This window comes from Glycine max, chromosome 3 (assembly GCF_000004515.6).
Source record: "Glycine max cultivar Williams 82 chromosome 3, Glycine_max_v4.0, whole genome shotgun sequence".
Taxonomy (NCBI): Eukaryota; Viridiplantae; Streptophyta; class Magnoliopsida; order Fabales; family Fabaceae; genus Glycine; species Glycine max.
In genome coordinates, this window is record NC_016090.4 from 34,888,711 (window position 1) to 34,912,702 (window position 23,992).

General features: G+C 34.2%; 1 protein-coding gene and 1 pseudogene across 4 annotated transcripts; both read right to left on the reverse strand.

The window, feature by feature from the left end:
- Positions 1–989: 989 nt before the first annotated feature.
- On the reverse strand, positions 990–13,227 carry LOC100790727 (G2/mitotic-specific cyclin S13-7-like; annotated as a pseudogene). Its single transcript, XR_005890679.1, has 13 exons — positions 13,210–13,227; positions 12,905–13,038; positions 12,333–12,393; positions 12,038–12,249; positions 11,779–11,880; positions 11,424–11,672; positions 11,170–11,328; positions 10,871–11,049; positions 8,862–8,962; positions 8,437–8,529; positions 2,281–2,381; positions 1,336–1,485; positions 990–1,169 (listed from the first exon to the last, which is right to left on the reverse strand). The product of XR_005890679.1 is annotated as a G2/mitotic-specific cyclin S13-7-like (transcript).
- A 1,566-nt stretch (positions 13,228–14,793) lies between these two features.
- LOC100816432 (stomatal closure-related actin-binding protein 3) lies at positions 14,794–23,465 on the reverse strand. Of its 3 annotated transcripts, XM_014773726.3 has the most exons (14): positions 23,206–23,465; positions 23,038–23,056; positions 21,245–21,545; positions 20,800–20,928; positions 20,440–20,532; positions 19,709–19,849; positions 19,114–19,182; positions 18,495–18,578; positions 18,155–18,335; positions 16,868–16,981; positions 16,656–16,714; positions 15,662–15,796; positions 15,295–15,444; positions 14,794–15,128 (listed from the first exon to the last, which is right to left on the reverse strand). In XM_014773726.3, the coding sequence occupies exons 3-14, from the start codon at positions 21,527–21,529 to the stop codon at positions 15,096–15,098; spliced, it is 1,473 nt and encodes a 490-aa protein (XP_014629212.1). In that variant the 5' UTR covers positions 21,530–21,545; positions 23,038–23,056; positions 23,206–23,465; the 3' UTR covers positions 14,794–15,095. The 3 variants fall into 3 exon arrangements, with proteins under 3 accessions (XP_014629212.1, XP_003521113.1, XP_040869946.1); XM_003521065.4 differs by lacking the exon at positions 23,038–23,056; XM_041014012.1 differs by lacking the exons at positions 23,038–23,056; positions 23,206–23,465 and adding an exon at positions 22,156–22,746.
- Between the last annotated feature and the right edge of the window lie 527 nt (positions 23,466–23,992).

Consider the following 23,992-nt stretch of genomic DNA (forward strand, 5'->3'; position numbering starts at 1 on the left):
TTTTATCTTCATTATCACGTGCACAGTGGAGGCGCCTGGGGGACGCTTTGTAATAAAAAAAACAGACCCCCCAGGTAAATAATTACAAAAGAGCCCATTTTTGATAAATAGATTGTAAAAGTGCCCCCATTTGGTGTTTTTGCCGTGTTGTATTTGAAGTTCGAACACAATCATGTATTTGCGTACAAGTTAACGAAAATTTAACTCTTAATTTTTACATTTATTTAATTTATTTACTTTTTATATAGTTATTTATTCATCCTCAATTCATTTTTTTCTTAACAAAACTGATGAGATTTATTGTTGATATCAATCCATTCACACCCAAAAGAAAATAGCATAATCAAGAAGGAAGAAAAGTAAGAAAAATAATAGGAAACTTTTAAAAAAATTTATTGATAAATAAAACAATAAATTACTAAAACACTTGTTTTGTTTTGAAGTGCAATTAGTTTAAAATTTTAAAGACTTTATTCATCGTCTCAAGTTTTGAGGCCATTAGTTTAAAAACTCTATTCATACATCTCTAGTTTTCAAGCCATTCTACTCAGCAAAAAAAGAAAACCATTGTACAGCATTAGCAATTAGCCATGTATATGTGCCTTCTTTGAAGTGCAATTACATCCACATGCATGTGCGGATAGTAGACCAAATCTCACGAAATGGAAGTGTTTTAGCAACAATGGAATCCAATAATTCAAAAGGTTTTAGTAAGAAAAGAATAAAGCTAAAGATATAGCTTTCATTTTTTATCTTTAAGCAATAACCACTCGAGTCTTAATCAGTACTTCCTTCCCAACTTAAGGCTGAATAACAGATTTACGAGCCAATAATCATTAGGAAATTTTGGTATATACCATGTTTCGGATATGCTTTACGTTACAAAACAACTAGCACATGCAAATTAGCCACAATGAACAAATGAACTAATAATTATAAAAAAAGTTGAGTTCGGTACAACATGATTAGGCAAATAAAAAAACCATGCCTAAAACAATGCAACTCAATTAGTGAAAAACCCAATCACAGATGAAATCATATCTTTCTTTAACAAAACAAGCACACACGTATACTCACACCAAGAATCTGATAAATCTCACGTTTGTTGGAAAAGCTCAGTCAGTTAATTTTTGCTCCTACACTAGATCATCTGGCCCGGCAAGCACGACCTGTCATTTAAAAAACAAAATACCAGTTTTTAATTTGCATGAAGGGATCCATTTCAGCAAGGAAATGCATGCAGAGCTTTTAAAGCAAACTTGTAACATATCTAAAGAATGAGATAAAGAAAGTCAACATATGAATCAGTTGATAACAAGGTAAAGGGGTGCATACATTGCAATCAAGAGCATATTTCCTGGCAACCATAATGGCTGAATTTCTGTCTCTCTCTGATTCAAAGGTTAATACAAATGAGAGGCCCTTTCTGGCTTTCCAAAATAACACCTTCGCTGCATTAGCGACATCACTTCTAACTCCACATAGCTATAGTTAAATAAAATGTTAGTTTAAGGGGAAAACATACAGGAAAAAGAATTTGCATCAAGAATTCAGTCAGAATGTAAATCACACTTTGGGGTATAATTCTACAAACTCTTTTTTGTTTTCACCTTATAGCTTCTGAAAAGAAATCTTCCCATTAGATAAGTCCGTTTGATTTAGTGACTATTATTTAACACTCAACTTCTTAAAATGCAACTGCTCAAGCAAAAACCCAAAAATTAAGGAAATAAATATCCATTATAGTAAGATTACTATGATGAAATTAAAAGTGAATTGAAAGAGAAGGCTTGTTGGAAAAAAATAGGAAATGTGGAAGAAAATGGTATATGCGAAAGTTTAAATATTGGCTTATCTTGGGAATTAATTAATCAACTGATAAGTTATTGCAATCGATTACTCGATGCTCTATGTCCAATATCAGAGTAGAGACTTGAGCACATAAAAAAATGTTTTACCAAGAGAAAAAATAACTTCCAAGGACCATAAAGCATGAATATTGTCCTATCTTTTCTAAAACACAAGAGAAAATATTTTGTAAGCAAATTTATACGCAACAAATTGTAATACCAAAAAACTGATAACAAAATTAAGCCAAAAAAAAATTGAAATTGAATAGATAACAGGAGGACCATTTAGCAGGAGAAAAAAAATAGAAGGAGAGATTGAAAAGAGGGGTTAAAAGAATTTAAGAACATGGAGCATAAAATATGACCTTGATTCGATTCAATTACAAAAAAAATCAAAATCAAAGAGTTATTTCTACAAACTCAATCATACCGAGATTTCATTCTTCGACCAAAATATAAGGATTTCATGCATTTAACCCGAACAATATTTGAAGAAATTGACGGAATAAAGATGCATCATCTTCCATGAACCTGTTCCCAAGAATATCACAATTTGTTAGTTAGTTTGACCAATCCCAAATAGAACAAAATTTTCTATAAAAGTAAAAGATGATAAATAAACAAAGAAAAACATCTACAACATCATGCATATACGAAGGAGAAATAATCAGAATGCAGATGTCAAGTAGAAGAAAGGAAATAAGAAAGGGTGAGAATTCTGGAATTATCATCATTTCTTCACCATATAACTGTGACCCATCATGGATGAGAATGATTGGATGTTGAGAACGAAAAAATGATGACAATATGAATGGGAGATAAAAGTATAACATAATTGGAAAGAGAAAACAGTGAAGAAACTATAACATTTAGGAAATTGAATGAAAAAATGTTTCCATTACTTTATTTGTGGGAAGAATACAAAAAAGAAGAAGAACAATGGGCGTTAGGTTTATACTTATCAATTTAACATTATGTAACATGATTTCAAAAAAGAGTGGGCATTTAGTTATAATTTAAAAACAATCATGTAATTTCTTCGATTTTGTATAACCTTTTTTAATAAGTAAGGACATAGTTATCTTAAAAACATAGTAACCAAAAAAATGAGAAACCTACTCAACATTAGTAGTATGAGATGGAGAGGAATTTCCTCACGAATAATGAAATAGCTTGCCAGAAATAAATGAGAAAAAAAAATGGAAACACGTTCCACAAAAGTAAACCAGAAAAGTAAAAAATCAGGAAGACTAAATTTTTGTCCTGTCAGTCTTCAAGCAGAATGAAATACATGTCCACTTTACATTACATTAATAAATTTGGAATAGAGTTGGAGTTGGCATAAATTGAATCCTTATTATTTGACTTGAAGGCTTTATGATACAGAAGCTCAACAACAGGGTGCTGAGTGAAAGAGTTTGAATCCCTACCTTTTCTCATGAGTGAAAGAATATATACAATATACAAGAGCATAATTAGCCTAGAAAGTAGGACACTAATTAGCTAAGAATCTGAACAGAATATGCACAAGATAAATTATATAATCAAAATAGGAGATATACATAAATATAGAATATATGTATCATATATTCTAACACACCCCCACAGTCGAAATAGGAGGTTCACGAACGCTGAGACTGGCTCGAAAATATTCAAATAAAATACGAGGTAGGCCCTTGGTAAAAATATCGGTGATCTGATAATGGGAAGGAACATGTAGAACTCGTATGTCGCCTTTAGCGACTTTTTCCCTGACAAAATGAATGTCCATCTCAATATGCTTGGTACGCTGATGTTGTACCGGATTTCCTGATAAATAAATGACACTCACATTGTCACAATAAACCAGAGTAGCTTTAGGAATAGGACAATGTAGTTCAAGTAATAAATTTCAGATCCAAGTTGGTTGTCTTTTGGACGACCATGATATCAAGTTGTCACCTAGAAAAACACAATAGTCGGAAGTAGAACGTCTAGTATCCGGGCATCCTCCCCAGTCAGTATCAGTATAAGAAATGAGCTTGTTGAAAGAGGATTTATACAAGTGTAGACCGTAAGACAAAGTACCCTGCAAATAGAGTAAAATACGCTTAAGAGCACTCATATGCTCGTTCTTGGGATCATGCATGTGAAGGCAGATTTGTTGAACTACATAAGAGATGTTAGGTCTAGTATAGGTAAGATATTGTAAGGCACCAGCCAGACTGCGGTACTTCGTAGGATCCTCATAAGGTGAATCCTTCGATGCACTAAGTTTTGGTTTGGTATCAATAGGAGTGGGACAAGAGCTGCAATTAGCCATACCAGCTCTCTCAATGATTTTTGTGGTGTACTGTTTCTGAGATAAGAACATACCATTAGCATCGCGGGACATAGCAATCCCCAAAAAGAAGCTGAGAGGACATAGCAAACTCAGCACCCAAGAGAGCCATAAAATGCTTTCTCAATCGGTCTAATGAAGCTGTAAGAATAATATCATTAACATATAACAAAATATATGCCATATCCAAGCCCTGACTGTAAATAAATAATAAGTGATTAGATTTACTGTGAGAAAAACCAATGGTGGCAACAAAATCTGCAAAACGCTGATACCAGGCCCGTGGAGCCAGTTTAAGGCCATAGAGAGATTTATTTAGTAAATACACATGATCCGGACAACCTTTATCACAGAAACCCATGGGCTGATGCATATAAACTGTCTCATTGAGATAGCCATGCAAGAAAGCATTCTTGACATCTAACTGGTGAATATGCCAAGATTTAGAAATTGCAATGCTAAGAACAGTACGAATAGTAGCCGGTTTGACAACCGGACTAAAGATCTCATCACAATCAACACCCGACTGCTGTGTTTTCTCATCACCTACAAGATGGGCTTTATGCCGCTGAAAAGAACCATCAGATTTTCGTTTATGGCAAAAAATCCACATAGACCTGATTACATTCACATCCGGTGGCCTAGGTACCAATTCCCATGTTTTATTAGCAACAAGAGCATTAAATTCATCTAACATTGCATTTTTCCAATTCGGGTCACGAATAGCACTAGCTAGATCTTTGGGTAAGGGAGATATAGTAGTGGTAGTCATGGCATGAAAATTAGAAAAATATTTCGAATTTGGTTTGTAGATCCCATTTCTAGCTCGAGTTGTCATGGGATGAGGGGTAGGACTTGGCAACGGTGTGGGAATGGTTGTAGGCCGATCTGGGGAGGGATGATGGGCTTGCTGGTGGAATGACCCAGTTCGCATACGAAAAGAAGGGGGCGAACCAGGCTGCTGGTCAAGAGCGTGCAATGTGACAGTATCGGAAGTAGAGGAGTGAGCGGGTTGAGGTGGGTCTGTTGACGCCACAGGCCTAGGACGGAAAGTATGGTCAGCTTGGTGCGCCAAATCTGGAGGAGTATTGCTTTGGTGGTGCAAGTGATGAGAAATGGGATTAAAATCCAAAAAAGTATAGTCATCTTTGTGAGGGGAGTGAAGTTTAGAGAAAGGGAATTTAGTTTCAACAAATTTCACATGACGACAAATAAAATTTTTTTTACTTGACATGTCATAGCATTTTGAACCTCTATGATTTGGGACGGGACCAAGATAGACACAAGGAATGGACCTTTCTTGCAATTTGTGAATAGGAGTGGACAGGAAGAGAGGAAAACATAGGCAACCGAAGACACGTAATTTCGAGTATATTGAAGCACCGCGGCATCGAGACGTTTCCATAGAGCAGGGTCTATGGCTTTGGATAGGCAGCTACCTCCTGTGCCTCCGTAAGAGAAATGATGTGACGATGTAAATCATGAACCCTAACAAGGACCTTAAATAAAGCCGTCGAAGAGTGATACATGTCATGCTCCGCATCCAACATTATGGGAATGAGGGACTTAACATTGGTGATAGTCAAAGCAAGATGAAATTTGGGTTGATCGGCCATGGAGAATTGCAGCAGAAGGAGAATATAAAAGGGTGGAAGAGAGGTGGTTGTTAGAGATTTTAGGATCAAAACTAAACTGATACCATGAAAGAGTTTGAATCCGTGCCTTTTCTCATTAGTAACGTGAGAATATATACAATATACAAGAGCATAATTAGCCTAGAAAGTAGGACACTAATTAGCTAAGAATCTGGACAGAATATGCACAAGATTAATTATATAATCAAAATAGGAGATATACATAAATATAAAATATATGATATCTAACACTGAGGAGAAAGTGCAGAAATCAATGGTGCAGATAGAAGGAAAAGCTAAGAGGGCCATGACAAAGCCCTCTTACCTTAAAGATTAGGTGTAAGGTAGGATTTCGTAAAAGGAAGCTGACCTGGTGGTGTGAAATTGCTAATGATTTGTTGGTGTACCTTAGAGGGGACAAGCATAACCAAAATTGTGTAGCCAGCATTTCAGTAGAATATTTCTTGGCAGTAAATGACGAATTCTGTTAAGCAAGGAAGTAGTATAAAATTAAGCAATTGTAATGATCAGATATACGAAATACAAAAGCTTCATTTTCCTTACCTTTCTTCAGGAGGTGCTAGCCTCGTATCCAGCTTCTTTTCTGTTTTTGCGTATCAATTTTGGTGCTCTCGTGTTGACTCACGCACAGCCATGGGTACCCCTGACTGACCTGATGAAATTTTATTCCGCCTTACCCAAAATCAATCCTCCCTTGGTGAATCCATGAATTCCTTGATCCAAAAAATCGAGGAACTACTTACCCGTGTCTCCCCCGCCCTCTCCGCCTCAGCCTCACCATCCATGTCCTTTCCACCATCCCCCACTGTCCCTACAAACACACACCGCATGAAATTAGATGTCCCACGGTTTGACGGTACGAACCCCCTAGGTTGGGTTTTCAAAATCAATCAGTTTTTCGAATATCATCGTACACCAGAAACTGAGAGGCTCACCATTGCTTCCTTCTACATGGAAGGCAGAGCACTGGCGTGATTCCAGTGGATGACCTCGAATGGTCAGTTCACGTCTTGGCCTATCTTCCTCCAAGCCCTGCAAGCACGTTTTGCACCATCACAGTACGATGATCCTACGGGAGCATTATTCAAATTGACACAGAGGGGTTCTGTTGCTCATTACCTATCGGAGTTCGAGGACCTCGCAAATCGCATCATCAGTCTTCCCTCGTCGTTTCTATTGAGCTTTTTTATCTTTGGCTTAACTCCGGAGATCCATCGCGAGGCCACATGGGCATCACCAAGATCATCGCACGCTTGTCGGAAAATTTTGAGTGGCCAGGAATGAGGAACGATGTCACCAAGTTCGTATCCCAGTGCATGGACTGTCAACACACTAAATATGAGACCAAGCGCCTTGCCAGCCTCTTATGTCCTCTACCTGTTCCTCAACGCCCTTGGGAAGACTTATCCCTTGACTTCATCACACGGCTTCCCTCCTATCACGGCAACACTTGGTCGTAGTGGATAGATTTTCAAAAGGGATACACTTGGGCATGCTCCCTATTACACAGACAGCTCACACCGTGGCATCCTTGTTCATGGACATTGTCTTCCCCGTAGCTTGGTCTCGGATCATGATCCCATGTTTATTAGCAAATTTTGGCAAGAACTTTTTCGGCACAGTGGCACGCAGCTCAGGATGAGCTCAGCTTATCACCCACAAAGTGATGGCCAGACTGAAGCTTTGAACAGAGTCATCGAGCAATACTTAAGAGCATTTGTGCATCAAAAGCCAAAGGAATGGGGCAAACTCCTCCTGTGGGTGGAATGGTCTCATAACACAGCTTGGAACGCGACAACGGGCACCACCCCCTATGAAGTTACCTTCGATCGCAAGTCGTTTAATTTCCCTGATTACATCACTGGTTCCTCTACTCTTGACGCAGTTGATGAATTGCTAACTAACAGAGAGAACACATTTCAAGCTATCCGCAAAAAGCTTCTGAAAGCTCAGGTTCGCATGAAGATGATAGCTGATACTAAACGCAGAGAGGTGGTCTACCGCACAGGCAATTGGGTCATGCTAAAATTGAGGCCACATCGACAAGTTTCAGCAAAGGGATCATAGGTCATAACGGGCAAACTGGAGAAGCGGTTTTATGGTCCATTTCAAATTGAGGAACGCATTGGGTCTGTTGCTTATTGTCTTAGGTTACCGACAGAAGCTCGCATACACCCTGTTTTCCATTGTTCATTATTAAAACCATTCCAAAGGGTTGTCGAAATCCGTTCCACAGGTTCACTGGCCGAAACAATTCATCCAGTATCAACCTTTGATCACGCCTTTGACTATCTTAGACTCTCATTGGACTACAGCTCAGGGGCCTCTAGAGCTGCTGGTTCAGTGGGATGGACTGTCCCCAGATGAGACATCATGGGAAAATTGGGCTCAATTGAAGGAGGATTATCACCTTGAGGACAAGGTGATTTTTCAAGGGGTGGAGGATGATACAAAAGCTCAACAACAGGGTGCTGAGGACAAAGTGCAGAAATTAATGGTGCCAGTGCAGAAAACAGAGGTGCAGATAGAAGGAAAAGCTAAGAGGGTCATCACAAAGCCCTCTTACCTTAAAGATTACGTGTAAGGCAAGATTTCGTAAAAGAAAGCTGACCTGGTGGTGTGAAATTGCTAATGATTTGTTGGTGTACCTCAGAGGGGACAAGCATAACCAAAATTGTGTAGCCAGCATTTCAGTAGAATATTACTTGGCAATAAATGATAAATTCTGTTAGACAAGGAACTAGTATAAAAATAAAGCAAATGTAATGATCAGATATACGAAACACGAGAAAATATTTTGTATGCAAATTTATACGCAACAAATTGTAATACCAAAAAACTGATAACAAAATTAAGCCAAAAAAAAATGAAATTGAATAGATAACAGGAGGACCATTTAGCAGGAGAAAAAAAATAGGAGAGATTGAAAAGAGGGGTTAAAAGAATTTAAGAACATGGAGCATAAAATATGACCTTGATCTGATTCAATTAAAAAAAATCAAAATCAAAGAGTTATTTCTACAAACTCAATCATACCGAGATTTCATTCTTCGACCAAAATATAAGGATTTCATGCATTTAACCCGAAAAAGATTTGAAGAAATTGACGTAGTAAACATGCATCATCTTCCATGAACCTGTTCCCAAGAATATCACAATTTGTTAGTTAGTTTGACCAATCCCAAATAGAACAAAATTTTCTATAAAAGTAAAAGATGATAAATAAACAAAGAAAAACATCTACAACATCATGCATATACGAAGGAGAAATAATCAGAATGCAGATGTCAAGTAGAAGAAATGAACTAAGAAAGGGTGAGAATTCTGGAATTATCATCATTTCTTCACCATATAATTGTGACCAATCATGGATGAGAATGATTGGATGTTGAGAACGAAAAAATGATGACAATATGAATGGGAGATAAAAGTATAACATAATTGGAAAGAGAAAACAGTGAAGAAACTATAACATTTAGGAAATTGAATGAAAAAACGTTTCCATTACTTCATTTGTGGGAAGAATACAAAAAAGAAGAAGAACAATGGGCGTTAAGTTTATACTTATCAATTTAACATTATGTAACATGATTTCAAAAAAGAGTGGACATTTAGTTATAATTTAAAAATAATCATGTAATTTCTTCGATTTTGTATAACCTTTTTTAATAAGTAAGGATATAGTTATCTTAAAAACATAGTAACCAAAAAAACAGTTAACAAAACTGGATTGGAACGCCAAGTAGCTCCTTTTACCGTTATAGATTATAGATTAATTTATTAATTTAAAGTTTTATAGGACATTTGCTTCATAATGACAAAAAGATATTTTGTAGTTTTTTAAAATTTATATAAAATCTCAGTCCATACTTAATTTTAATATCTAATAAATTTAATATATAAAGTATATATATATATATATATATATATATATATATATATATATATATATATATATATATATATATATCAATGAAAACATTTGTAATACATTTTTCCATTCTTTTTTAAGGGAAGTCATAAATTATCTATAGAAGATTAAAATATTTTTTTAAAACAAGCTTTTAATTAATATGTAATTTTATTAATTTACATATAATATAATTAATTTTTAAACATTAAATTATTTTAAATGTTTTTATATACTTTAAATTTTAAAAATATTATTATTATATTTTTATTTATAATATAATGGTCAGAAATATTTTTTTTTTTCATTTTACACTTCAATTGATTAAAAAAACATTTAAATTTAAATTATTATATTTAATAATTTTAGCATAAAATAATAATATTCATATCTAATGAACTATAAAATCACACTCAAATTGTTAAAATTAAAAAAGACAGTTAGTTGTATCTTTTGATCCTTGTTTAAGTTTAGATTCATTGATTAAAATTTAGCTATCTAATCTAAAAAAAAAGTCTAAGTACTCTATACATCAGTTGTAATTTTAAAATATAATTCTTGAAAGGTACTAATTTTGTATTTTAAATAGTCAACAAACGTTTTATATTAAGTTTATCATTAAATATTTCTATTAACACTGAGCATGTGGAAGCTAATCACTTACGCTAATTTATTGGAAATTAATGTTCTATGATCCATAATATTTTCTTTTACTTGAAAACGAAGATTTTCTTTTAACATTAGTATTTATAAGAGTTTTGAAGAGTCTTCTTTTCTTTTATAAGACTACGATTTAAGTATAAACATTAGTATTTCTCATAGTATTGGAATTTGGTCAAAGCTTTAAGAGTGAAAATTTAGAAATTGTTAAAGTAAATCATAACTATGAGAAAAGTTCTGGTGGGGAATCTATAAAAATTTACAAACACACTTCAAACTTTTCTTGAATCAATTCCTTCATTTTGACTCATCTTAACTACTAAAGCTACCAATAATCTAGCACACCAATAATCTAGCACAATCTGTTTGTGTTTGCAACCAACAAAGTCAAATAGAATTAATTTAGACAACAATTGAATGATAATAATGATTAAAATCCAAACAATATTAGAAAGATCAATTTAGATTCACATACATAAGTTGTTCTTGTGAGTAACCTGTCTGCAGCTTAAGTGTCTCATTCCAAAGGGGAGCCTTATTCAGAGTGCATCTAGCTGCAAAGACTGCTGAGGCAGCAACCATTGATGGCCAATACATTTCAGTCGCATAATTCATCAATCCCAACTCAGACAGAAAATGAGCCATGTTTTCCAACTGGAAAATGCAAAATTTAAGAAAGAAATCCAGCCAAAGTGCCAAACATTAAATGAAAACAAAGCAAGAATCATAATTTAAAAAGACTTAACACAAAAGGTCACACACACACACACACACCTCCTGATCTGGGACTGATGCCTTGATAAAACGAAGTAGGAAAACCAAAGGTATTGGCACAGTCAAAGTCCAGTCCAGCTTGGCCAGTATGATTTTCTCCATAATCAGTATCTGTTCATGAGTGTAAGCCCTACCTGAGAGGAAGACAAAGTTATGAACCTGCAATTCAAGATAAGTGTTATTCCCTTGACATTCATTGAAAAGGCCAGTAAAGCAATGAGCACATAAAGGTAGCAACAAATTATTATACTTACCTGAGGGGGATAGATTTCTTCATACTTGGTTGCCATCTGCACAGCACTGATGCCAACCAATTGCAGTTCCCTCTTTGGAACATTCTTAACCGCCAGGAACCAATCAACTATATTGATTGTCAAGTAAAGGGTCTCAAGTGAAAGTTCAAACTTGGTTTGGACTTGTATCAGCCAATCAACTAGTATAGCTCTCATCCTCTCAGTTATCTCAGGTTGTGAGTCTATGTTGTCACGGGGGTGGCTCTCGTTCTTCATGCATCAAATGCACATTCACATATTAGAATGACACCTCATCAAACACACAACAGTACACACGAAAAGAAAGATCAAGAGAACCATGTTTCATAGTTCATACCTCAACAAGCTTATAGAACTTGTAAATGTCATCAATATACTCCACAGCAGCAAGTTCATTGTCAACATCAGAAGCATCGATGTCAAGAATCTGATCCTTCGGCTTGTTAGTTATGCCGCATGCGATAGAACATCACACAAGAATTTCTTGAGAAAAAAAGAGGCATAATGGCATACATCTACATAGCAATTAGCATGGTTCAGACAGACACATAAGGTTCTTTTTTATTTTTCATTCAACTTTAATTATCTCAAACTACCTTGCTTCGAGCTGTGAATACTGAAGTAAGACTGCATGATTTCTTTTCCTTTTTCTTGTCTTATCTGGACTAGCATCAATGTCAATGACTTCCTCAGACTTAGGTTTTACAGTCACTTTCTTCTGACCCGGTTTGGGGGCCACCGCTCTTTTGGCCAGCGCAACTCCTTTAGCAACAGGAGGAGCTCCAGCCACATTAGCACATGCTTGTTTCTGCAATTCCAAAACAAAAAAACAGTCATAACCTGATTAGATCATTAAACTACATTGAACAACTAATATAGAGAGTAATTCACCATGTTGTTTTCAGCAGCTGCTGGTGCTTGCACAGTGGCAAGTAGTTTGGCACCAAAACTCCTAAAATAATCATAAAAATATAACTTTTAATATTTATTGAGAGTGAAAAAGAAAGAGAGAGAGAGAGAGAAAGAGAGAGAAGAAGAAGAAGAAAAAAATATGAAATTGTAAAAGAGTCACTCATTCAAAAAGGTGATCGATAACTTTTTAGCAAAACAGATTCACCTAAGACAAAAAAAAAAAACTTAACAAGAGAGACCCTTTTGCTCTGTAAAGATTGTTGAATAACCAAAGCTGGGGAAATTTAAACCTGTTAATGATTGAAACAGATTTGAATGTCCCGAGCAAGGTTTTCCATGTTTACATCCAATAGAAAAGAAGATTTGAACCAAGGCCTCAAAGGATCAGACAAGAAAGATTCATAATTTTGTGAGGAAACAAGAAACAAACAATGAAAGAAACGTGCATCATGACATCAAACATAGTCTAGTTGTATATACAAAATGATTCAAAAAGATGGCATCAATCATCACAGAGAGTATATATACGATGATTCAGAAAAACAATATACCTCTGGCTTGTTGTTGAACCGTGGGTCTTGATGCCATTTGCGAAATTCTTCTTTGGTCTTCTTGAATTGAAATCAAGGTACTGGGTACAACTCAGCTCTTTCCCCTCTCTCTCTCTCTCTCTCTCTCTCTCTCTCTCTCAGCGTAGATGGGTGTGAATGAGAGGAGACACTGATATAGGTTTCTCCTCCTTCAACGGTCAAATTTTTAAGTCGTTTCTGAACCGTTGGATTTTCTTAAAAAAATCTGACGGTGGAGCGTGGCTCTGGGCAATAATATGTAAATTCTAGGGTGCAAAGGCTTTAACCTTAGTTTTGAGATGCATTTTCTTCAATATTATCATTTTTATTATATGTAATATTTTTCTTTTTCTTTTATATTGAGGGGTTTTTACCTTAATTTTGGACATACATTTTCTTGATTTTCACTCACCTTTATAAATGTGTTGAATAGTCTAATCAAGCTAAATGATGAAAATAAGGCAAGTGTAACCTAATCTGAATTTTCCCTAGGTCATATTTTTCTTAGTCCAGCTTGACTCATCAAACTTAGTCAAATTATCCTATTTTTTCTTAATTTTATACAAGTTTTAAAAGAAAAAAATAAACAATGTTGGACCAAATAGATACAATAATATTTGGATTAAGAATTTATAAATTTGATCTGGTTAGCCAAATCAAATCAGTCCATTTTTTTTACCAACCTATTCTTTTTATAGTGTGACCTACCTAAATCAATTTTGACAACTCTAATAAAATTCAAATTAAAAGTTTTACTTGATACTTATTATAACGTTCAATTTTAAATGTTTTTTATATTAATTATTTTCACAAAAATACATTAAAGTTAATTTTAGAATGATATGACATAAAAGAATCATAACCCATTAATGTTTGTTATTTTTTTTTCCTTAAAAAATGTTAGTTTTGTTCATAAGTATAATTTAGAAGAAAAAGTACTAATTTAAGACAACGTTAATACTCTTAATTAATTAATTTTCTTTATCCTAATTAATAGTTAATTAGACCTTATAATAAAGACTGGAAGGAGTACTTTTTTTTTTAAGTAGGACTAAATCGAAAAAAAAAGTTTCTTAAAAGGACAAAAACTGTATTTCAACTTTTTTTAAGGTGAGAAACTTTATTAGAATTAAGGATTAGAATTACAATGGTTGCTATGCCAGTATTCCAATTTCGGTGTGTTGTATTTGAAGTTCGAACACAATCATGTATTTGCGTACAAGTTAATGAAAATTTAACTCTTGATTTTTACGTTTATTTAATTTATTTACTTTTTATATAGTTATTTATTCATCCTCAATTCATTTTTTTCTTAACAAAACTGATGAGATTTATTGTTGATATCAATCCATTCACACCCAAAAGAAAATAGCATAATCAAGAAGGAAGAAAAGTAAGAAAAATAATAGGAAACTTTTAAAAAAATTTATTGATAGATAAAACAATAAATTACTAAAACACTTGTTTTGTTTTGAAGTGCAATTAGTTTAAAATTTTAAAGACTTTATTCATCGTCTCAAGTTTTGAGGCCATTATTTTAAAAACTCTATTCATACATCTCTAGTTTTCAAGCCATTCTACTCAGCAAAAAAAAAGAAAACCATTGTACAGCATTAGCAATTAGCCATGTATATGTGCCTTCTTTGAAGTGCAATTACATCCACATGCATGTGCGGATAGTAGACCAAATCTCATGAAATGGAAGTGTTTTACAACAATGGAATCCAATAATTCAATAGGTTTTAGTAAGAAAAGAATAAAGCTAAAGATATAACTTTCATTTTTTATCTTTAAGCAATAACCACTTGAGTCTTAATCAGTATTTCCTTCCCAACTTAAGGCTGAATAACAGATTTACGAGCCAATAATCATTAGGAAATTTTGGTATATACCATGTTTCGGATATGCTTTACATTACAAAACAACTAGCACATGCAAATTAGCCACAATGAACAAATGAACTAATAATTATAAAAAAAAAGTTGAGTTTGGTACAACATGATTAGGCAAATAAAAAAACCATGCCTAAAACAATGCAACTCAATTAGTGAAAAACCCAATCACAGATGAAATCATATCTTTCTTTAACAAAACAAGCACACACGTATACTCACACCAAGAATCTGATAAATCTCACGTTTGTTGGAAAAGCTCAGTCAGTTAATTTTTGCTCCTACACTAGATCATCTGGCCCGGCAAGCACGACCTGTCATTTAAAAAACAAAATACCAGTTTTTAATTTGCATGAAGGGATCCATTTCAGCAAGGAAATGCATGCAGAGCTTTTAAAGCAAACTTGTAACATATCTAAAGAATGAGACAAAGAAAGTCAACATATGAATCAGTAGATAACAAGGTAAAGGGGTGCATACATTGCAATCAAGAGCATATTTCCTGGCAACCATAATGGCTGAATTTCGGTCTCTCTCTGATTCAAAGGTTAATACAAATGAGAGGCCCTTTCTTGCTTGCCAAAACAACACCTTCGCTGCATTCGCGACATCACTTCTAACGCCACATAGCTATAGTTAAATAAAATGTCAGTTTAAGGGATATAGTCAAATAGAGACTTAAAAGATGATGAACCATAAAAAAAAGTACACAGATGAAATAGTGCACTATGATAAAATAAAATGTTAGTTTAAGGGATATAGTCAAACAGAGACTTAAAAGATGATGAACCATAAAAAAAAGTACACAGATGAAATAGTGCACTATGATAATCTAGGTTGCCAGTACCTGCATTGATGGGGAGTAAATCTCTCTAGCTTTTGTAATCCAACCTCTGCATAGCTTTATCCTCATTCTCCCCACATTAAATGAATGAGTAGAATGGGATGAGTGATCTTTTCCATTCATTTGAGAAATAACTACCTGTATAAAATCCAAATACAAACTGTAAGAATTATTGTGCCAAAAAATGTCCATTTTACCCAAAGCAAACTTCCTCTTTTAGATAAGCAGATAAAAATGAGTGTGAAAAGGTGAAAGTAGATAGTTAGATACACAAAAAGTGAAACATTAAACAAGTTATAAATTGATAATGCATGTAGGAAACTCACTCCTTTAGACCAGAAAAGTTCAAGGAATACAAGGCTCTATTTTATGTTACAAAAGTCATAAACAACTAAAAAATATAGCATGCACCTTTATCAAAACATCAGAATGAGCAAATCAATAATACATCTGTCTCTAAGATGTAATATTTTCTTGAAACTAATTTGTGGTTGTGTTTATAACCCACAGGAAGTAAGGGGGAAAGGCCAAACAATACTCAAAACTTGGTCAAAAGTTGCAACAGTAATAATACAGGTAGATGTTAAACTAACACAAGGATTATTTATTTACTTTTGGGGTACTAAATCTGTCAGACCTAAGGGAAGGCCCCACCACAAGGGTAGTGCCAAAAGGGATCCTACTAGGTGGGGAGGGGAACAGAAATAGGAAAGAGATGTTCCATCTGAGGGTCTTGAACCCCCTATCAAGAACTTATAAGCAAATTTCTCAACTAAGTAATCAAGGTTTCGGACCACATGGAATTTAACTCTAAGCTTTTAAAGATTGTCTTCAAGAAACAACTGTGAAAAGACAAACATGTTTTATAATGTTTGTTGAATTAAATCACACATTTTCTACATTTTCTGTATTGAATGCTTAAAGTTGATATTTGAATAGCCTTTTCTACCAGGAATAGTTAAAATTACTGAATCTAAAAAGACTGTAGATGACATACATTAAAATCAGTATTAGATTTTCGTAGAAGTGTCTCCACATGGCTTCCAAGTCCTGAAACTGTTACACACAGATAGGTAGCTGTTAGCCTTTCTTTTCTACTTCTAGATGCATTATTGGTATTGTCAGGTACACAACAACCTCAACCATGCATTCTAAAACCAGAAATAATTAGTTGGGAAAAACAAAAGGTAAGCCTGTAATAAAACTAACCAGTTTGAATGGGATTAGTTGTTAGGGTGAGCTTTTTCCCATTTGAGACAATATCTACTTGTAAGATTCTCCCAACATCAGAGGGGTCAGGAGCATATATTGATTTGTTGGCACCTGAGAAAAAAAGGCAAACCAACTTCAAACAGAATTAAAAACAATCAAGATAAATTAGCTGTTGGAGCCCAGTCAGGCAAACAGCAGCATAAATATAGTCAAATAAGATACATAGAACAATATTCATTATGGAGGTCATAAATAAAAATGGATTCCACCACCAGATTGGAGCCATACATCTTCTAAAGTCAATGAACTAATAGGAGCTATATTTGGCAGGAAAGCATGACAATGATGACAGACAGAGAGAGGTGTATTTGTAAAGTTTATTTGCTGGATTGTAAATACATATCACTAAAGAGATATTGCATTTCCAGTAAACACTTATGCAAAAGCACTTTAGACTTGAAGTATGGACACTGTACAAGTCCACTTTACCTTGTACAGTGTTTTTTTTGCTCGGCAAAAATAGATATTTTTATATATATGAAGAGTACCAGTGGTACTAAAGATACATAATAAGGATTATGTAGTCAGCTGGTTCCTTTGGTTGTTACAAGGAACCGAGCTAGACTCACAATAACATATTACAAATGTCCAGCACCTACTATCCCATCCTAAATGCAAAAACCTGCTCTTAGATGATCGTTCTTCTAATTGCTGGCCATTTGACCCCCTCCCTAGCCCTCTGACATTGTAGGTGAAGTGTAATTAAAAAAAAACTTCGTACCCCATTGCCCAGAGGCTCTTCGCTATGCGAAGGTATGGGGGAGGGATATTGTACGCAGCCTTACCCTTGCATATGCAAAGAGGCTGTTTCCGGATTCGAACCCATGACCAACAAGTCACCAAGGCACAACTTTACCGCTGCACCAGGGCTCGCCCTCAAGTGTAATTAAATTTAATTTAATAAATTTGGAATGGAGTTAGTATAAATCGAATACTTACTATTTGACTTAAAGGCTTTGATACCATGTCAAGGACCAACTATCCTAAAAGCTAAAGCTGCTGTTAGGCACAGGCACGTGAATGGTTTTACATCTCAAGTATAGATCTACAGTGGAAACAAAACTGGCTGATTTGTATATACACAGATAATAGAGTCATTGAAAATCTTCCAGAAGGATATCAAATTATCAGAATCAAGAATAAATGTTACTAAAATAAATCAATACAAATACTACGATCTGGTTATTCTGAAACACAATTGAGTATCAACTAAAAGAGAGATACCTGAAATAACTTCCCTCCAGCTGCCTTCAGAAGACAAGCGGTACCACTGAAATGAACATTTCGAAACCTGTGGCACTTCATCTGAGCAAGGCTGGACTCGCAGATATGAACCCAAAGCTTCAGAACCATCTAACATGTATAAACAAGATTTATTTTCCTCGTTCCTCTTGCTCATGATTAGCTGGCATGGATGAAATGAAGTTATTGCAAGAAAAGTATATTTGAGTTTATTAAATCTTGATATAGCGTGTCCAAATTATAGTTTGCAAATCTAATCAAATTGATGATAAATTTGATAGTTAATTAGAGTAAGTAAAAGTAAAACCAGATATCAACAAACCTCTTTCTGAAGCTTAATTGAAAATATAGATTTCTCTCGAATTTGATCCCTAAGAGCACGTAGTTCATATTCCATGGCCATCACCTGAAACCATACAATTCTCATATTTCACCCATATGAAGAATATTCAAATTGTAATACACTCTAGTTAATGGATCCTTAAATTATCATGTGCCTAATTGTACAGGTATTGATAAGTTATCCAAAATGATATGAAGTGTAGATATGAAAATTTTAATAGATTTAGGATACAAGTATAGCAGAATATAATAATTAGCATGTAAAATATTTTCCAGATATGTTATGGTCTATTTTACACAATTCAAACCAAATTTCAGCATTTGATGACATTTCTATGCATTTCAAATGTTTCAATCAAAATTTCTCATTTTTCACAGGAAAATATAGTATCTAAGCATGATGTATGATGTGTAAGTACAAAATTATGGGAAAATTGGAGTGCTAATGTTTCTTGAAAATATCTGGATGATTATTATTATTATTATTATTATTAATAATAATGATAATTTATTATTATTATTATTTTAAAATGGAGTATAGTGAAATTAAGCAAAAACCATCAGCAACAACAGTATTGAGGAAGCAAAAAGCAATTCACCTTGCTTGGGTGATGCAACAATTTGATTCTTCTAGACTCTTGAACCTCTTCGACTAGTCCATCCACATCCTGACAGTGAAGAACAACAGATGGAGTACACTTTACGTACTAAAACATAATAGTAACTACAATATCAATAAAGCACCTTTACAAATTTTCCACATTCATATACATTACAAACTGAAGGATGATATAACATGATATGAAGATATCATGTAAATGACTGGCAAACAGCTACTTACAGGGTAGTCGGAAAATCCAAGCTTGTATGTTTATGCATAGGATTTCTATAGGTGAATGAGTAAAGTAAGTTCATAAGAAACTTTTAACATATATAAATTATATTTAAGGTCTTTTTAGGAAATGTTATCTTCTAGCAGTGTCCATCATACAGAGAATAAACCCTTCTTTTCTATCCTAAAATTGTATTATTTAGTAATTCTTGGCTTATACGGTTAGATTATACCCATACATATAATTCTCTTGTGTACATTGAAGATTATTATACTGCAAAGTAATGCTTGATTATGAATTCATTAATGCAAAATTATACACACATACACACAAATTGTGTAATCAAACAGCATTTTAGTACCTGTGGTTTAGAAGCTTGGGAAGCTTTTTCTTGTTCTTCAAGAGCCTCCCCAATTCTCAGCACCACAGCTCTAGCACTTTCAATTTCGGCACAAGCAAAAGACTTCTCTTGATTAACCAAATTTTTAGCATCTTCAGAAGCCTATAGAACAAAGATGGATTCTGATTTTTATTTTATTTTTTTGTTAAAAAAAATTAAATGGAAGAACTAGAAAAATAAAACTATTTCAGAAAGCCCTGGAGAAGGAAAAATAATTGCAATGCTTATCAGTGTCTAAATGAAGTACTAGTACTACTAAGGAATAATTATCACCATGGTTTCACTTTCAATGCATTATAAAAGAGACTCCAAATCACAAAATAATTTTCAGAGAGACCAATTTCATTCCATTATATGAAATGAAAAGGGAACAATGTTGATCTTGTTGAAAGGTGACAGCAAAAGGAAGGAACCAAAGGCACCGTTCTATGAGATTGGAATGTCTCAACAAATTTATGCAATACAGTTTGTAACAGTTTATTCCAAACAATACACAAATACATGTCAAACTATCAATCGTCTAATTATTGTTTTACAATCTGTTAAAAAAATATCCAAATGAAATATTGGAATTTGATCAAAGTACGAGTGGTAAAAATTCAGAAATTGTTCAAGTAAATCACAACTATGAGCAGAAAGTTTTGAAGGAGATTCTATAACAAATTACAAAAAGTTTAGATGTCGAAGAAGACCTGTTTGAGAAAGTTTACAAGCTTCTTCACTTCAAACTTCTCTTGAATCAATTCTCCTTCATTTTGGGTTAACTTAACTGCTAAAGCTTCCACCTGTGAGGAATATATTGTTAATTATGAATACTTAGCATTAGTAACATGAATTGAAGAGGAAAAAGAAATTTCCTCGTGCATTCTGAAATAGCTTCAAATATGTGGGGTTAAAGAAAAGAAAGGGAGACATACTCCACAAAAGAAAGCCAGAAAGCTCAAAAGTCAGGAAGACTCATTTTTTGTCTGCTCATCAGACAAAATGAAATACTATTTCAAACTTTGAACAATGTAATATACCCAACCATGGCGTAATATAAACTAACAAACCATAGAGATAGCTTTCTCCACATCCTCTTTGTTTCTTCCTGCAAAACGGCCTCTTAAAGATTCTAAGGCATCTCTTAGCTTTTTCAAAAGAACATGTCCCTCCAAAGATGCCACGTCTCTTAGCTTTGCCTGAATTCCACACCAAAAGGAATGGGAGGGGGGATCATCAGAAGTTGAGAAAAGAAATATGACTCAAATGAAGTGCCAAAAAACAATCGGATGAATTATGATTCGTAGTCAATAGCAAAATCTATTTCAACAATGGCAGTTTCGGTTGCCTAAAAACTAAAAGAGATCTAACTTGAACCTGCTATTTTATTTTATTTTTTGCTTTTTACCAGACTAATGTGTATTTTGACAGAACAGGGGAGTGATGAATAAATTGGCTTTTTTGTGTTAAAGAAAAGAAATAATCAACAGTAGACCATAAGAAAATAATGAAGACCTCATTAGACAACTTAGCAGCTGCAGCCAGGTTCTTGTCAAATTTACTGGCAAGGTCACGAACTGAGATACGCTTGTGTTGGTCTGACAAATTGGAAGCTTCTTGTTCAATAACGTCCTTCAAAGAAGGACCCTGGTTATCCTCAACTGGCTCTTCCAGAACTTGATTATCAGCATCCAGTTTGTACTTCGGAAAACTATTAGAAATAAAGCTCACATCAGCTGAAACTGGCGGAAATGCCTCCATTGGCATCCTGATTTCAACTTCAGGACTTATCTTTGTCATGTTGAAAATTGGTGATCTGGTAAAAAAAAATTGCAATATAGTATGAGACCTTAAGAATATATCAATGATGAGTCAAAATCAAAACAACATTGAAGTATAGAAGACTCCATTTCTTCATCAAAAACTACAATTAAACCCAGCTTAGTGAAGTAGATTGAGGACATATGACATGCAATGTAGAAAAGATGAAGCCATGAAAGAATCCTAAAAGCTAGAAAACATGATGGAATAAGGATGGCTGACACTCCTGTGATCTGGTCTACTACTCAATGCTCCTTCACCATGAGAGAAAAATCAAATTACTAAATAAACGTGTCTTCATTTAACTGAACCATATTGGACAATTAAAGCTCTAGAGTTTCACTCTTCTTTGTTATGCATATGTTATATGAACTTTAAGATGCATCAAACACATTTGATCCCATGTCAAGCATAACAGAGTCAGACAACAGGGAAAGGACATCCCAAATTCAACCCAATGCAAGTAGGTGGGATTAAACCACAATCAAAACCTAAGCAACAAAAGCTCATCACTGTTGCTGATGATCTGCCAATTATGAATGACATTGCAAATCAAACCATCCTAGTTCTGTATAAAACGATGAAAAGCTTAAGAATGTTGTTACCAAAGATTAGACTTAGAAGAAGGATAAAATCTTGAAGTGTAATCACCAAAGATCAGAGTTGGCGATGAATATATTTGGTTTGATGTAAGATACAAGATGGGTTTAGACTAAAACAGCCATTTCATTTGAATTCATTTTAGTTTGAGCAGAAAAAAGTGGTCGAACACATCAATTGTCAGTCAATTCATATACGTCTAAGAACAGGAAAAAGAAAAGGATGGAAGAATTAAATTAATCCGGCGTCTTATTAGAAAAAAAAATGATGTAGTAGCAGCAGCTAGCATTAGTAGTAATATTCAAAGGGGAAGATTAGAAGCAATAACATCAACTGACAGCTATGTTGTAGTTGATTATTAATCTCAAAACATTAAAGTGATTTATTTTCTATTTTTAGTGAGAGAAAAAAAAAGGATCAAGCGCAGTCACCATGTCAACTAGCATTCATATTACGGAACTACATCATCAAATGAATTTTCAAGTTAGTGCAGCAGTTTCCTAGTATAGAAACAAAACAAAAAAAATCAGATAAGAAAAAATAAGAGCGTAGTTTCTCCTGCCCCAACAAACACGCAAAACCATGAAACCAAATAGATCTACACAACAAAAAAATGAAAAATTGCATACATTAACGGAGGCCTGATACACAATAAATCAACAAGAAAAAATGAAAAAAAAAAAAAAAACATAACATAGTGAGAGAAACAAAGTAAAAACATTGATAATTTGAGATCAACCAAGAGCATTCATTATCTTCTGATTACACCAACTTCTCAAAATGCATTTCTGAATATCATCAAATCAACCCACATTCCTCAATTTCCATTCCATTGGAATTACAAATGCAAAAAAGAAAACAAAAAAAAAAAAAAAGCAAAATCTTACTTCTAACTGAGCAAGGCCACTGAAGCAAAGAATAGAAAAAGAAAAATGAAAAGTGAGAGTGAATGAGAGAGAGGAAAGAGTTGCATGCAACCAAAACGGAAATGCAAGAGAGAGAATAAGAGAGTAATAACCGAAACAAAAGGGTGATTAATTAAGAGAAGGAGTTACCACAGCTTAAGCCGGTTGCAGGTAAGCAAAACAAGAAAAGAGAAAGAGACAAGACAGGATTGAAGTTGAAGAATTACAACAACAACAACAACAACAACAGCAGCAGAAGAAGAAGAAGAAGGATGAGGAAGAAGAAGAAGAATCTAAAGAGTGGGCATTAGCATTGCTTTTTGAAAAGGTTTAAAAAAAAAAAGAAGAAGAAAGAAGAAAAGAAAGAGAGAAATAGGAAAAGGCTTGTAAACCTGACTCATTTGTCTCCCCTCCCAACGACTTAAATCAATTTGTTTTTTCACTAACTGCATCATTGTTACGCCCTCCCTCCATCGAGGTGGGGGCCACCCTGCATTGCTCACGCGCCGTCCCCACATCCTCCGTGCCCGGGTCACGCTTTTACTACACAGGTGCGCGTGCACACGCGCGCGTGCGCTTGGCCGAATCATCGTATCGTACCGTGGTTGTTTTTTTTTTTAATATATATATATATATATATATATATATATATATATATCGTTCTTTTATTTTACAGCGGGGACTGATGTTTGGCGGGGTGTCCTTCTTTTGACTACTTTTTCCGAAGAATGTCCCTCCGTCTTTCTGGTATTTACGCAAGTGCCACCACCTCAAACAATGCATAATACAGTATACAAAAAGAGACTCTTCATCGACACATCTTCTATCATATTTATTTAAACATTATTTACTATTAATTGAAATTATAAATTTTTATGAATTATGTTTCTTTTTTAATGACTTTCTCTTAATTTTATAATTTTTAATAAATTTTGAC